The following is a 14,231-nucleotide window of genomic DNA, read 5'->3' as shown; positions in this document are numbered from 1 at the left end:
TCACTTATAGATAATCACAGTTGGCCAGGCCTCACCGAGAAGACTCGGATGTGGGCAACCCAGGTGCCTGATCAGTGACAAGGAAATAGCTTAAACAGTGAAAGTCCAGCTCTGCTGCTCCGAGAGTATCCATCAAGGTGACTTTCGTATTAAGTTTTCCTTTAGTTTCTTGAGATTCAAAAAGAGCCGACAGTCCGTGGATCTTAATTGGGACTCCCCATTATTTTTGTTGTGCCCACAGCTAAGCCTGGTCATCTCATCAGTAGATGGCTTTTATTCCCCCTTAAGTTAGAAAACTTCTGTACTTGTCACAGTGAAACAAAGTGCTGATGAATTAGAACGTTTTCCCCAATAGCTCTTGCTGAAGTGATTTTTGACAAGCAGAACCCACAGTGGAAAATCTTGGATGCAGTATTTAAAAGTGACACCATAGCGAGGACAGTGAAAGATAAATGTATGGTAAAAAGGCAAGTGCGTGAAGCTATAATTTTATTTCATTACTCTTAGTACATCCACAACTGTTTCCATCTAAATCTTTAAAATAAGCATACACAAGTATTGACTATTATCTACAAATATTTCTTGTAACACTCAAATAGAACTACAGGAAGCCCTTGGCACTGTTAGAAAATATTGATTCACTGTCAGGTTACAAAAATCTATACATAGCAAAATTTAATGCTCTTTACATAAAAAATTAGACTACTTAAACAAAACTTTCAAAACGTCCTGGTAAGAGCTACCAGAATTAGAGAAGTAAAATTAGGCTTTAGACGCTGCCTCTTCTAGAACACTGGACTCTTAACAGCACCTCCACTGCTGGAAAGCAATATTTAAGTCTGTCGTGCAACAGGAGAATGGAACACTAAGCTAGTTTGGTACAATTGTTCTACACAGAAGAGAGCTCCCAATTGAAAATAAAATCCAAATAGGCACTTTTACGCATTAATGAAACAACCAAAAAAAAAAAAAACCCCAAATAAATATATGTAATGTTCAATTTTTATAGTATTTGAGAAGGTATGCTTCTTTTCATTTGAATACATTTCTGCACATATATATTTTAAAATCCAGGAAACAGCCAAACCACAATTGAACTCTTAGCATGAATATACATAGTTAACCTTATAATATGCAACCCCTTAGAAAAGCACTGAAGTACCCAACGGTTCTATGGATCATTGCGGAAAGGCGAACACAGAGTTTACCATCACTAATACCCAGTACCTATAGTCACTTAATGTTCTGGAACACAATGATGTAAGACGGCAAGTTTCTCTTAAATGGCTTAAACTCAAGCAGTTTTCTTCTTCCTGAACATCAAGCATTAATATTCCAGGAAACTAAGGTAAGCAAAAAGGAATTGAATACCAGCCGTACTTCAACTGACTGAATAATCAAGTCTATAAAATTAGGTTAGAGAGGTCTGTGGTCAGTTTGCAATTAGGTTTTAGACAGTTGGTAGGAAACTGTGAACTCACTATCCAGACCACTTAAATGGTTTAGAATGGTGGTGATTTTAATAAAGTAACACTTCTCAGTTAAAAACCTCAGTGGAATGAAACTGTGAGGGAGTTTTAGGTCTTTAGTGATTAAATATAAAGTCTTAGAAATGGAAAGCAAATTGTCATTAAGGCAGAGCTGACATAATTTCACTGCAAAAATGAATCCAGAAAGCTTGTTGAGGATTCAGAATGCAGCTGCCTGCCATAGCAGGTGCAGTGGAACGCAGGTAGCTAATTTAACGTTGGAAAGCAGATTTCTGATTGGCTCAGGAAATTGATGAGTCCTAGTTTGGGGGCAGAGTGCTAAGATGGAAAAAAAAAAAGTTAACACATGATCATTGAGCCAAAGTTGAATAAATGTCAGCTATCGGAAATGGAAATTCACAACAGTTGTTGAGGACAGATGGCATTAGGCGAACTTGCGACCACATCAACAGATGCTTGCGTGGCACAGGTCTCTATCATGGAATGGTAAGATTATTGCCAGGGCACATCTTGGCTAGAAGTGCCCAGCAGCAAGTGTAGACACGCCACAGCTTTCAGAGGGATGGACCGCCATTGTGTCAGAGTGTTGCCTTTTAAAATGGCTGACATGAAAACCTCTAATATTTGTCCTAAAGAAAAAAAATGTACCCACTGGAAGGTTCCCTAGCGATGCGTCAGGGAAGCTTGAGACGGGGAAGTGTTTGTACATCTACATTAGTTTGGTGGGATGCACATGTGTACTGCCGAGCAGCGGTCTGATGATTTGCAGAGCTGTGAAGTCGCCGGCTGAAGCTCTGGCAAACATGTACGTGTAAGAATTGAGTTGTTCTTTTGACCAAGACTGGATATCTTGCAGTTCCTGTTCTTCCTTTGCTTTGCTGTCCTGGTAAGCCTGCATTTTGCTTGCATCCTTTAAGTAAGCCCAGTTAGAAGACAGTATCATGAGGAAGTGGATCTGGAAAAGAAGGGTGAGCATGACGGCTAGTGAGCACGTGAGAAGTAAAAGCGAACTGTAGTCAGACGGAGTCGTCTTACAAGGCTCAAAGGTTATTGGGTATTAATAACTCATTCTGCTACCAGAGCTGTCAGACGGAGAGCATGCTCTACTAGTTGCGTCACATGAAAAGGTCAAAGAAAAGTAAACAGACACGATGAACTTCATGGCCACAGTTATTGTTAAAGACAATGCAGAAATGAAATAGGTGCTTTTTACCACTGAGGAATTTTCCAGACTCATGCAGAAGTGAAGAAGCAGAAGTGGTACATCTATTTTTAAAATCTTTTCAACCTGTGGATAAAAGTCAAGGCCCCTGAAAGGGAAGTGTGTAAGTAGCTTGGAAACTATTTGATAATTGTCAGAACCAGAGTGACGATCAACAGCAAAGTGTACAATCATAGTAAAACAGCATCACTTTATAACTGTTATTAGGTGGTTTTGTAAAATGGGAAAGGCTGTATTGTTGACCGTTGCTGCAGTAGACGCCTTCCTCGTGTTTCCTACACCACCTACACCTCAGGCTCCTTATGTTTTATTCTTCCTTCTCGACGTTTCCAGGACCTTCTGATCCAGGCCCAGCTTGCCTTTCCGTTTGAAATCTGAGAACTAGCTAGGAGAAGCCAGATACTGTTGACCCACACACAATTTAAGCTTACCAATCTTGTGCACTCTAAAGGAATGATTGTGGCATGGAAAGGAATCTGCGTAGAAATCCTGTTTTCCGAGAAAACCAGTGGGGAAACTATTTTCACGTCGCATGAGGGGACAGTTATTTAGTATTGAACTAGATCATTGTGAAAAAAAAATCCTCAAGTCAAATTTCAAGTATGTTTCCAAATGTTTTCCAGAACATTTGACAAGAAACAGTTCTCGTTTTCATTACTGAAAAGGGTTATAAAGCAAGCAAAACTAATGGACAGTACAGGTATGCCAAAGGTGTTAATACCTCCTTTCGGGGTACTGCTCAAAGTGTAAGTAAATTACTTTTTTAAAGGATGTTTCACAATCAGTAACTGAATCCTTTATGTAGAAGCAGTCCGATCTCACTACGGTAATTCATGTACAGTTCAGTCAGTCTATTAATCTATCATGCAAAATGAGTTTACCAAAGCTATTTACAAATGACTGTCACAAAACTGCAAAAACCTAGACTGCTTTAGTCTGGAGTGTCAGTGATGTTCACACTATAAGGTCTAGCCTCTCTAGAGCTCCTTATTGGCCTCATGTAACTTAGAATTTAGTGCAGCAATCTTCCCGACTCTTAAACTTCGAAACCTCATAGTTATATGTAGTAGCCATCATGTAGATCAGCTTATGGAAGAGAACAAAACAGGACGTAAGGTACAGGCAAGCGGGGGCCGATGGCCTGACGCTAGTTTCGGTGGAGATGGGAGCCAGCTGTTCCAGGTGTCTCTTTCTCCCCCACTTGCGGTCAACTAGACAGCTTTCATACACGGCACATGCAAACTTGGATCACACCCATACAAGTGCTGGACTCTGCTTTCAGTACCCTTATTAGAATGACACATCGGTGTATTTGAACAACGAGAGCTAAAAACAGCAGCATGAGGAAGATGAAACGGAATGCCTAACATCATCTCTCCAGAACTGCCTGTGCCGCGGCAAGGAGTCTTCAGGCTGGTCGCTCACCACTGGCACTGCACAGGTGCTGGTGCATGGGATCTCGTGGGACCAGCAACTTACAGGTTCCAAAAATTAGGGCAGTGGAGACCTGGTTGGGCTCTACCACTCCTGGGTCGTCTTCAGACCTACAACCAAGCCCCTGTCCCACCTGCCCCTGCCAAATTGTGTAGGTCTGCAAAGGTGCTTCAAAGACTCATGGGAAATGGAAGTTAAGAACACTGCTTTCGGTGCCGGAACACAGGCTTAAATGCTTGATTTGTACAAGTGTTATGAGAAACCTCCTGGGTTTCCAAGTTTTTGCATATATCTTACAATTGCATTTTCCATGACCTGTTTGAACTACCTAATATACACTTATAAATGCATGTGTCTACAGTGTATCCACGACATTTATCTTTCGTATCTGCCTACTTGCTCACGTCATCAGGCACAGAGCCAGCTAAGACGTGTGGCCCTCCGTGCACACATTCCTGGCTGAGGCTCTGCATTCTTACTTCAGCTTAGACTTTCACAAGTGTCCTGTGTAGGCGTTTGCTGCAGTGGTGGGTGGTTTCTCATGGTAGTGCCACCTAGCATTTCTAAGCACAGAAAGACTCGGGAGAGCTAATGTCTGCTACAAAAACTGGGTTCTGGTATCATCGGTGATCAGTATTAGTGTATTAAAAGTGTATATGAAATATGTCTTTGCACACAGAACTAGCATGGTTCTGTATTGATACTGTGGTAAAAAATGATGTAGCCAGAGGTTCACAGGAATTGTAGCTCTTCTATCCCCAAGAAGCAGTGATGCTTCGGTATTTGTGGCAGAAGCTCATACAAAAGACTTGTTACAAAAAAAAAAAAAAGAAAAGAAAAACTGTTGGTACACGTTTTGAAATTCCTGAATAAATGTGGGATACCCTCATGTATATATTTACATATGTGTATATATTTAGAAGTTAAGATTCCTGGGAAAACGTGGGACATTTCATGTGAACATTTATCCACAAATGAAGCCCTGAAACAAAGTAGTAGTTGCAGCAAGGCACTCTGAAACCTGTCGGCCAGAGTTGGTACCCTGTCAGCCCCAGACCCGGAACTGTAGCCCATCCTACCAGGACCAAGGCAATACATCCCACCAACCAGACAGAAGTCATATTTACAGTTCACCTAGGCTCATACTAGATGCACTGCTTCGGTTGGCCAACACGAGCTGGGAGGGAACTCTTTCAGTTCTGGATGGGAAGGGAGCTTGACTAGGGGTGGTCCTGGGACCATGACTCACCAGAGCAATGACAGTGGCACCCGCTGCAGCACAGGCCACAATGAACAGGTGATAGGACATGTAGAACTAGGAAAGAATAGGGCGCCGATGTAAGTATCTCCTGGAGAATGAAAGGACCTATATATCCTGTTCCAGAGGACTGCTTGGTCTTTGTCTGCAGCAGCTTTTGCCCCCAGATGTGTTAACTGTGCCTAGATCGGGGCTTGGCCCGAGCCATCCGAAGAGCCCCGATGCTCCCTTGGGTAAATGCAGCGGGCAACCTCAAGTGGGAATTGCAGCTGGGAGGCAGCGCATGGTGTGGCTATACACGGTGATGAGTGAGACAGGATGGGAGCTGAGTACTCAAAGTCCTTCTTTCCCGAAAGCCCATGGGGATTTTGCACTGAGAGGTTGCATATGGAAGAACTTTAGACAGTTGTAAATCAATGCCTAAAGACTTTGGGTGGCCACAGCACTTTAAATCAAAATGTTTTACAATATACTGTCAGTTAAGGACAAATGAGATGCACAGAACAGCAATCTACTCTAAAAACAAAGGGTTACCTGTGTCCTCATTAATTCCAAAGTTGGTTAATGTACAAAGCCAAGGGAATCTGCTATGAAGATTAACTTGTTGGGCCTGGCACTGTGGCCTAGCAGCTAAAGTCCTCACCTTGAACGCCCCAGGATCCCATGTGGGCACAGGTTCTAATCCCAGCAGCTCCACTTCCCATCCAGCTCCCTGCTTGTAGCCTGGGAAAGCAGTCGAGGACGGTCCAAAGCCTTGGGACCCTGCACCTGTGTGGGAGACCCAGAAGAGGCTCCTGGTTCCTGGCTTCAGATGGGCTCAACTCCAGCCAGTGTGGCCAATTGGGGAGTGAATCATCGGACGGAAGATCTTCCTCTCTGTCTGTCCTCCTCTCTATATCTGACTATAATAAAATAATCTTAAAAAAAAAAAAGAAAACTTGTTTATAAAGTACAACAGGTAATTGCACTAAAGTTTCTCAAAGGGGAGGAGTAATTATGAATCTACCTAAACTTGTAAATTTGGAAATAAGTTGTTCAAAAATTTGTTTTGTTGTGTGTATATATATATATATGTATATATATATAATTACATTGCATTATGTGACACAGTTTCATAGGCTCTGGGAATCCCCCACCCCCAAATTTTTTTCAACATCCTTGTCAGCAAGGTTAAACCATACTAAGCGGTCATTTGTGTAGGTCGGAAATGGCCCAGTCGTAAGGGTTATATGTACAGTTGATCTTGAAATGTCTACAACGTCTCGCGTGCCCACGTTTTCTAGGGGTGCCCTTCTGCTCAGCCTCCTTGGTGAGCTGGGCTGCGGGTTGGTGCTCACCTCCTTCGTGTTGCGGATGTTCTCCAGGGCAGAACTGCAGATCTTTCCTGGTAATGCATTCCAAGGAATGATACCTGCAAGGTGAACCCCAACAATGTTATTGTTAAGACTTGCAGCACGTTGTGTTCCACAGCCTGCACCAGTCTGGATGCCCGTTCAGATGCGATGGGAAGCCATATTCTTCATCAACCACTCATGTATCTGGTGGCTGCCAAAGGAGCATTCTGGAATAAATGTAAGTCTCATTGGGACAACAGGAGAAGAGAGTCCATTAGTTATTTAAGCAAACTTCACGTTTTGCTTTGTTCGGTGGCAATGTTTGTAAAGACAGGATTTCAAAGCCAGTTCCTTCCTACAATGACCTTATTAACACAAAGACGGTCACCTCAAAGAATGTTTCATTCTAGTGTCTGCTCTTAAGTTTTCAGATGATTTGTTTGTGAGAATCCAGTAAGGGTTTTGCCTTTTAATCTTCTTACATTCATGTTAATTTTGTACAACTGTTAGGGGTTTGTCCTTTGGCTTCCCATCCCTCGCCCCCGCATCAGTGGGGTCTCCCATCACACCAGAGGCCCCTCTGCAAGTAGCTCTTTACTTCCATTCTTAATGGGCCAAGAAAACCAGCAATTTCAAAGGTCCGAGCAGAAAAGACTGAAGACTTAGATGATCACTTGATTGGGTGAAAATATTTTTCAGGGACAGAAGAAATTATACACATTTAAATATTTCCCAAAATTTTTGTTTAAAGATTCTTTTATTTGAAAGAAAGATCTGAGAAGAGAGAGAGATCTTCCATCTGCTGGTTCACTCCCCAAACAGTCGCAACGGCAGAGGCTGAGCTAATCTCCCATTTGGGTACAGGGAGAGTGCGAGGACTTGAGCCATCCTCCACTGACTCGAGTAGGAAGTGCAGCAGCCAGGTTAAGAGCCAGTGCCCATGTGGGATGCCAGCACTGACTGGTGGAAGATCGGCCTATTGAACCACCATGCTGGCCCCCCTCATGTACCTTTAAAACCAATCTTAGAATCTGTTTTTAAATCCATCACAAAGAGCAGTGTTGTTGGGGCCAGAAATGTGGTATAACTGATTAATACAATATTTGTAGTTTCAACATCCCATATGTGCACCAGTTCAAGTCCTGGCTGCTCCACTTGCACTCCAACTCCCTGCTGTTGGGTTGGGAAAGTACAGATGATGACCCAAGTCCTTTGACTAGCCCAGTTCTGGCCACTGCAGTCATTTGGGGTGAACCAGTAGATGCAAAATCTCTGTGCCTCTCTCCTTCTCTAATTCTGCCTTTCAAATTTAAAAAAGAAAAAAAAAATCTTTGAAAAAAAATTTGAGAATAAACCACAGAAGAAAATTAAAGGGGCAAACAGGAAGCTGCTGGCTCCTGGCTTCAAACAGGCCCCGCTGCAGCCATTGTGGCCATTTGGGGAGTGAACCAGCAAGTGGAAAACCTCTCCTTCCTTGTTTTCTCTTCCCTGTTGCTCGTTCAAATAAAAATAATTTTTTTAGAAGATTAATTTTTGCAGAGCTTTGCTGGAAAGCTCTCCTGAGTTGTTTCTGCCCAGAACAAATAGACGGTTCCATGTGATAGGCAGGAGGTGTGGCCTGGTTTCCAGCTGTGGAAGCCAGCTTTGGGAGAGTAAATTCTAGTGAGTTGACACTAGATCTGGGTGGGATTTTTCAGTAACAGATGAAGTTTAAGCAACTGTTTGGAAAGACAGGATGAGAAGCAGACCTACAGACGGGAGAGTAGTGTTACACACAGAAGACGGAAGGTTAGATTTTAACATACGCTAGGATGTGGAACTCGACAAGATCCTGGAGGACTCTCTGGAAGTACAAGTTTTGCTGATGTTTTTCCTTCTAGAGAACAAGCCTATCCACTCGGCAGAGGTTTGTAGAGGGCACACCCCAAGGATTACCACTACATGTTCATAAGAGGATGACAAGTTCATAGAGGGAGGAGTATCAGCACCAAGGGAGTACCGTATTGCCAGACATCGACGCAGATCTGCTCCACGGCCGCTGTGCCATTGCTCTGGCGTTTTGATGACTTCACAGGCTGACCAGATGTTGTAGAACATGAACATAGGCACTGCCCAGAAACCGAACACGCCCAGCCAGGCAAACTCCGAGCACGTAGGTGAGGAAAACGAACTAGACCAGAAATAGGTAGAAGGAGAAACGATCCACAACCAGGCAGCCATGAGAGGAACAAGTGCGTATTTTCTGGCCTAGTGCATTGCAGGATACCTTCCGGGGACTCTGCCAGGCTAGGGCAGCAAGAAAGCAAAGCTGCATCGTAGTGGGGAAGCTACAGCTGGTTTGTATTCTCACTGGCGAGACTAGAAGGGCAGGGCAGCCGGTCCCATGGGGCTCATTCAGGTCCCTCTGAACCATTGAGCCCTGAAACTACCCGCCCAGCCACCCACCAGGGTAATCTGAGCTGTCAAAAGTCCTGGAACTTGGGCAGGTTGTCGCAGGAAGTGCTGTAATAAATGTCAACTGAAAATTCAGTGTGCCACTGGTTTCTACCTCCTTGGTCAAAAAAGGTAATACTTGAGAGCTAACAGCGACTGCTGCAGGAAGCCTTTTCTCAAAGAGCTTTGCTGGTTTCCTGCTACTCGGAACACAAGCTTAGTGCACAGCGAAATCTAGTAACCGTACTTGATTCTCTCGTCTTTTATGTGAGTAGGACACAGCATTGCAGGGCACCTGCAGGTAAAGCATGGCGTTCACCCAACATTGCCACAAGCCATTCCAGGAAGAACGTGCACCCATTGGGTCTGGGCGAGGGTTCACTGATGCCTTTTCTAAGTTGACAGGGAGTTAGGTAGACTCCTCAAGTCCTCCCCGCCACAGGTGCCAGTAGATAGTGCAAGGCCTGCCTGTGGGAGGCACCCACTGACACCCTAGGAAACTGCACCAACGAAATACTCCTTTAGACACTGACTCTTGCGTTAGTAACAATGTTTGAAGTAGCAGATCCCAGCCAAGCTGCTGAACTACTTAGTTATTGCAGACTAGGTTTTGTTTCCTTTTTAAGACAAGTGCAGCAACCAGAAAGGAAGCTGGTGGCTGTGGGCCAGCCGCTACCCTGAGGGCCATCTTGGCGAGGCAGCCGCCAGCTTTCTGGGTCCCTCAGTGACTCCTGACCTGGCTCAGAAGGTGGAGAACAATGTGCCTCACTGCGGGTGGAGCTCACATGTCCTTCCCAACTCCTACAGCTTTCGGCAGCTGGGCAGGGAACCCATAGATGGGAGCTCATGCCCTCTCAAGTGTGGGTTTTATAAACTGAGCTGGTAAGTAGGCCCAACACAGCGCACAGGCTCTAACTTGCGAGCCCTTGTCTTATAAGAGCTGTACTTTATTTTTGGACCTCCAGTGACACAACAAGTCTAGCTAGGAGTGGTGGTATCTTCCAAAAGAATTGTGATGATCTATCATTGTCTTTGAGCATTCACATCTTGATGGCCACAAGCCAAAATTTAGCTCTTTCTATAATGGGAAAGCTACCCCTGCCCTAAATTTATTCTTAGTACCATCAGAGGTTTTCTTATCACTGGTTCAAAAGTGGGGAGAACGAGTAATTGTATCAGGAACCCTCTCACTACTCTTGTGCTTTTTATCAGATACAAAGAACTACCCCCAAGAATTGGCCCTGGTTCATCCTCACCATGCCACTGATGCATCAGCCACAGGCAGTCATCTTAAATTTGCCATGCAGTTCTTTCACTGCCCTTGTGGTGTAAAAGCTTTCAGCTAGCAGGATGATGCCATACAAGAAGAAGGACGCGATCCCATAGATGACATACTGCATCAGTTGGATCCTGTGAGAGGAAGAGATGTTGAAATACCGAGTCCACTGCATTCCAGAGAGCAGACAGGAAAGGAATGGCCAGGTGATCATCTCAACATGAGGTGCTTCAATGGGCTTGGGGATTATCTTTCCTTACCCGTCTGCCCAGCAACTGAGGACTGCCTGCAGTTAGAGTGAATAACCTTCTCAGGCAAGGTCAGAATTCTTTCTCTCAATATTTTTATTGGAAAGCCACATTTACAGAAAGAAGGACAGAGAGAAAGATCTTCCATCCACTGGTTCACTCCCCAAGTGGCCACCAATGGCTGGAGCTGAGCCAATCCAAAGCCAGGAACTTCCTCCAGGTCTCCCATGTGGGTGCAGGGACCCAAGGCTTTAGGCCATCCTCTACTGTTTTCCCAGGCCACAGGTAGAGAGCTAAGAAAACAAGAGTGTGCTTCTTATGAACAAAGCACACTTTCAGGTAACATGAAGGCCAACCTTAACTTGTCTAGTCCCTTGACTGCCTTGCATTTACGGTGACCACACGGAGTGTCCTCTGGTAGGCACCGTGCTTTGGGCCAGGCAACATTCTCCTGCACTCCCCGCCCAATGGAGCCCAAACACTGGTTGCAGCTTCAGCCCTTTTTTCTTCACTGATAGACATTTTGCTGTCTTGCAGGTAAGCAAGCTATAATTAGAAGCCTCCATTTTCTTCCGGGAGAGCACCCCATAGACTCTGAAACTCCCATGAAGTAGCAGATACTTACACCTCACTCAGCAAGGCATGGTCACTGGTGTTGGTGGAGAAGTGTTGCTGCAGAATCGCCACAGTGCCTGTGAGAGCCACGTGCCCACAGCCACAGAACAGGGCAACTCCAGAGAAGCAGAGGACGGTGGCCACCAGGGAGGTGTAGGGGACTCCTCCCAGACACTTCATGCAGCATTCAAAGCACCCTGCACCCAGAGGAGAAACAAAGCAGCTGCTATGGGCAGGGCCCACACAAAGGCCAGCAGATGAGCAGAGAAGGCTCTCCTGCCATCCTCCCCCTCTTGCTGTGTGGCTGGTACCTCTACATCCCGACACTCAGAGAGCGCATGTGTTACGAGGCTTCGAGAGCACCATTGACTCAAACTCTAGAAGCAGAATGAGTGGCAGAGCAGTCAGCTGAGCAGCAGCCAGGCCGTCACAATGCTAGGGCTCCCTGATGGGTGGAGGATGAGGGACCCTGCCCAAGTGTCAGTGGGGAACACTCATTTTATTAGCGGGCTGCAGGGAAGAAAAAACAAGTTCTTCTCCAACCTCAACCCCTTAGCTGGCTCAAGTATATGTGGTGTTGTAGCAGCCAATGGCCTTTCCAGAGTCCTTGACTTCTGCGGGGAATTAGGAGAATGCAATACTGTTGCCACATTCAGCCAACTACCAGCATGCTCAATTTAGAAAGGTCCTATGTATCTTGGTTCCTAACAGTACAAAGTCAAAAAGAAGCACTCAAGTTCCATTGAATTGTGCCGGGGTCCGTGCAGTAGGTGTGGATGGCACGAAGGTGTGAAGAGAACAGCTCCCCTGCTTGGCAGGGCCCGGGGGAGCTTCCAGTTGTTTGGCAGGGCCCCGCGGATTTCTCTCTGACCACCTTGAAGCAGGCTCACCACCTTTTTGCATGGAAACTCAAGCGCCCCGCTAAGAATCCTGTAATCTATTGAGGCATTGTTTGCCCCTGTGAGATGGCTTTTGCCACCAACGTGAGCTTGAGAGTTAATGTCACTGAGAATGTCTTGGTGAGTGGGCCTTTGACAATTTACACACGGGAGTACAATTAAGCCCATGCCATTTTTGGACGCCTTATTGGGTACTTAACCATTGCCTCAGAATTTGGTCCAGACATGCAGCACTCCTTCTGGGAGGGGGCTTGAAAATATCCCAAATATTAACGCAAGTGATGAGAGTGAGAGCTGAAATTGCTATGGCAATAAATATAGTTGTTGTTATCTCATAGGCTAGCCTGTCTTTGCAATTTTTTGGAGCATAGAAAATGTAACTGTTTTAGCCGCTTTCATAATTTTTAGCTAGAGGAATTAAGAATGCTTTTATTGGGCCTGGCGGTGTAGCCTAGCAGCTAAAGTCCTCACCTTGAATGCCCCAGGATCCCATATGGGTGCCGGTTCTAATCCCAGAAGCTCCACTTCCCATCCAGCTCCCTGCTTGTGGCCTGGGAAAGCAGTCGAGGACGGCCCAATGCATTAGGACACTACACCCACATGGGAGACCCGGAGGAGGTTCCTGGTTTCTGGCTTCGGATCGGTGCGCACCAGCCATTGCGGTTCACTTGGGGAGTGAATCATCGGACGGAAGATCTTCCTCTCTGTCTCTCCTCCTCTCTGTATATCTGACTTTGTAATAAAAATAAGCAAATCTTTAAAAACAGAATGCTTTTATTAAAGAAAAATGTTTTTGATTATTGTTTCATTGTTTATGGGGTTGCAGGGTCTATAGTTGTAGAGGGATTTAATATTTGTAATTTTTGTTTTTAGAATTATATTTTTTCCCTTGTAAACTATTTTCCCATTGAATAATGGGCAAATTGTAGAAATAGAAATGTGGTAGGAATGTACTAATGATTAGCAGGTAATCGCATGTGCCTTGGCCTTGGAGTCCTGGCTGCCGCTCCATGGCTACTGTTGAAGAACGAATAATGGCTTGCTCTGAAGAATATGAATACAGTGTTTTAAGGAATTATCTCTGGGGACACCTGCTTAGCCCTGAAGTGCAGACAGAATGACCGAATGTCTGTACATGCCCCCTTAGTCTTGAAGTAAAAAATAGAACGATTAGTTGCTTCCGCAGAAGCTTGTGAGGTTTTGAGTAAATAAAAAGGACAGCTTTTTCTTGGGCTGTGGTGAGAACGCACCAAATGTCAGTGTCTGTGTCTTTCTTTATCGCCGACTCCACGCACCCTTCCCGAGCTCCGAACTCTCAGCTGGAGCTGGACTCCGGCATAATTGGATGTCAGAAATTACCTCAACTTATTACTAAAAATACTCCCCCCCAGCTCTGGCAGCACAAGGACTTCATTCATAATCCTCCTCCTCCTCCCCCTGCCCTCCCTCCGTCTCCTCCCCCTCATCCCTCCCAGCTGCCATCTGCCTCCTATGACACAAGTTGAGAGTCATAACCCAGAACTGGTGGGTGACATTTAAGTACTTAGAAGAGAAAACGGAACACGAAAGAGACACACACACACAATGAGCATCCATGAAGTGAAATGAAGGGAAGACAGCCATCATTCACTCTTCATCCTGAGGAAATGAGACTTTCCTTCATTTGTAAGGCACACTTTCACTTAAGATGTCCCTGAGGACTTCCTGAAGGGGGCAGAGTCCGGTGCGTTGACAGGCTGTCCACTTCTGCGCTGCAGTCGAGCGGGGCTGGCCTGGAAATCATGTCCAGCCTCTCCTGAGCTCCCGTTCTGGGAGCTGGACTCCGAAGTCCCTGCTTGCTGGGGAAAGGGCACTTCAAATGCCTCAGGAGACTGCCTGGCATTCGCCAGCACCTCATTCCCCTGGGGCCAGCATGCTCCTCCTGTTCACTGGCTTTCTGTCAAGATGTCTTTAGAGGCAGGGAGAAGACAACCCAACACAAAACACTGGCGTGACTTTTTCATTTTGATGAGTGCCTGTTCT

General features: G+C 45.3%; 2 protein-coding genes across 2 annotated transcripts in view; one reads left to right on the top strand and one right to left on the bottom strand.

Annotated features, from left to right (window-relative positions):
- OFD1 (OFD1 centriole and centriolar satellite protein) overlaps positions 1-245 on the top strand; it is a 29,309-nt gene extending 29,064 nt beyond the window's left edge. The window contains exon 21 of the mRNA XM_058676458.1: positions 242-245. Coding sequence (XP_058532441.1) covers positions 242-245 — 4 coding nt within the window. The remainder of the gene's footprint in view (positions 1-241) is intronic.
- Positions 246-2,199: 1,954 nt separating this feature from the next.
- Positions 2,200-14,231, bottom strand: part of LOC101516049 (neuronal membrane glycoprotein M6-b) — a 32,952-nt gene continuing 20,920 nt past the window's right edge. Inside the window, 8 exon segments of the mRNA XM_058676457.1 lie at positions 2,200-2,445; positions 5,396-5,461; positions 6,742-6,815; positions 8,738-8,787; positions 8,789-8,877; positions 8,879-8,908; positions 10,428-10,581; positions 11,321-11,507. Coding sequence (XP_058532440.1) covers positions 2,200-2,445; positions 5,396-5,461; positions 6,742-6,815; positions 8,738-8,787; positions 8,789-8,877; positions 8,879-8,908; positions 10,428-10,581; positions 11,321-11,507 — 896 coding nt within the window.

Source organism: Ochotona princeps, chromosome 17 (genome assembly GCF_030435755.1).
Source record: "Ochotona princeps isolate mOchPri1 chromosome 17, mOchPri1.hap1, whole genome shotgun sequence".
Taxonomy (NCBI): Eukaryota; Metazoa; Chordata; class Mammalia; order Lagomorpha; family Ochotonidae; genus Ochotona; species Ochotona princeps.
Note: the sequence above shows the minus strand (reverse complement) of the source record. Positions and strands in the feature narration are given on the sequence as shown.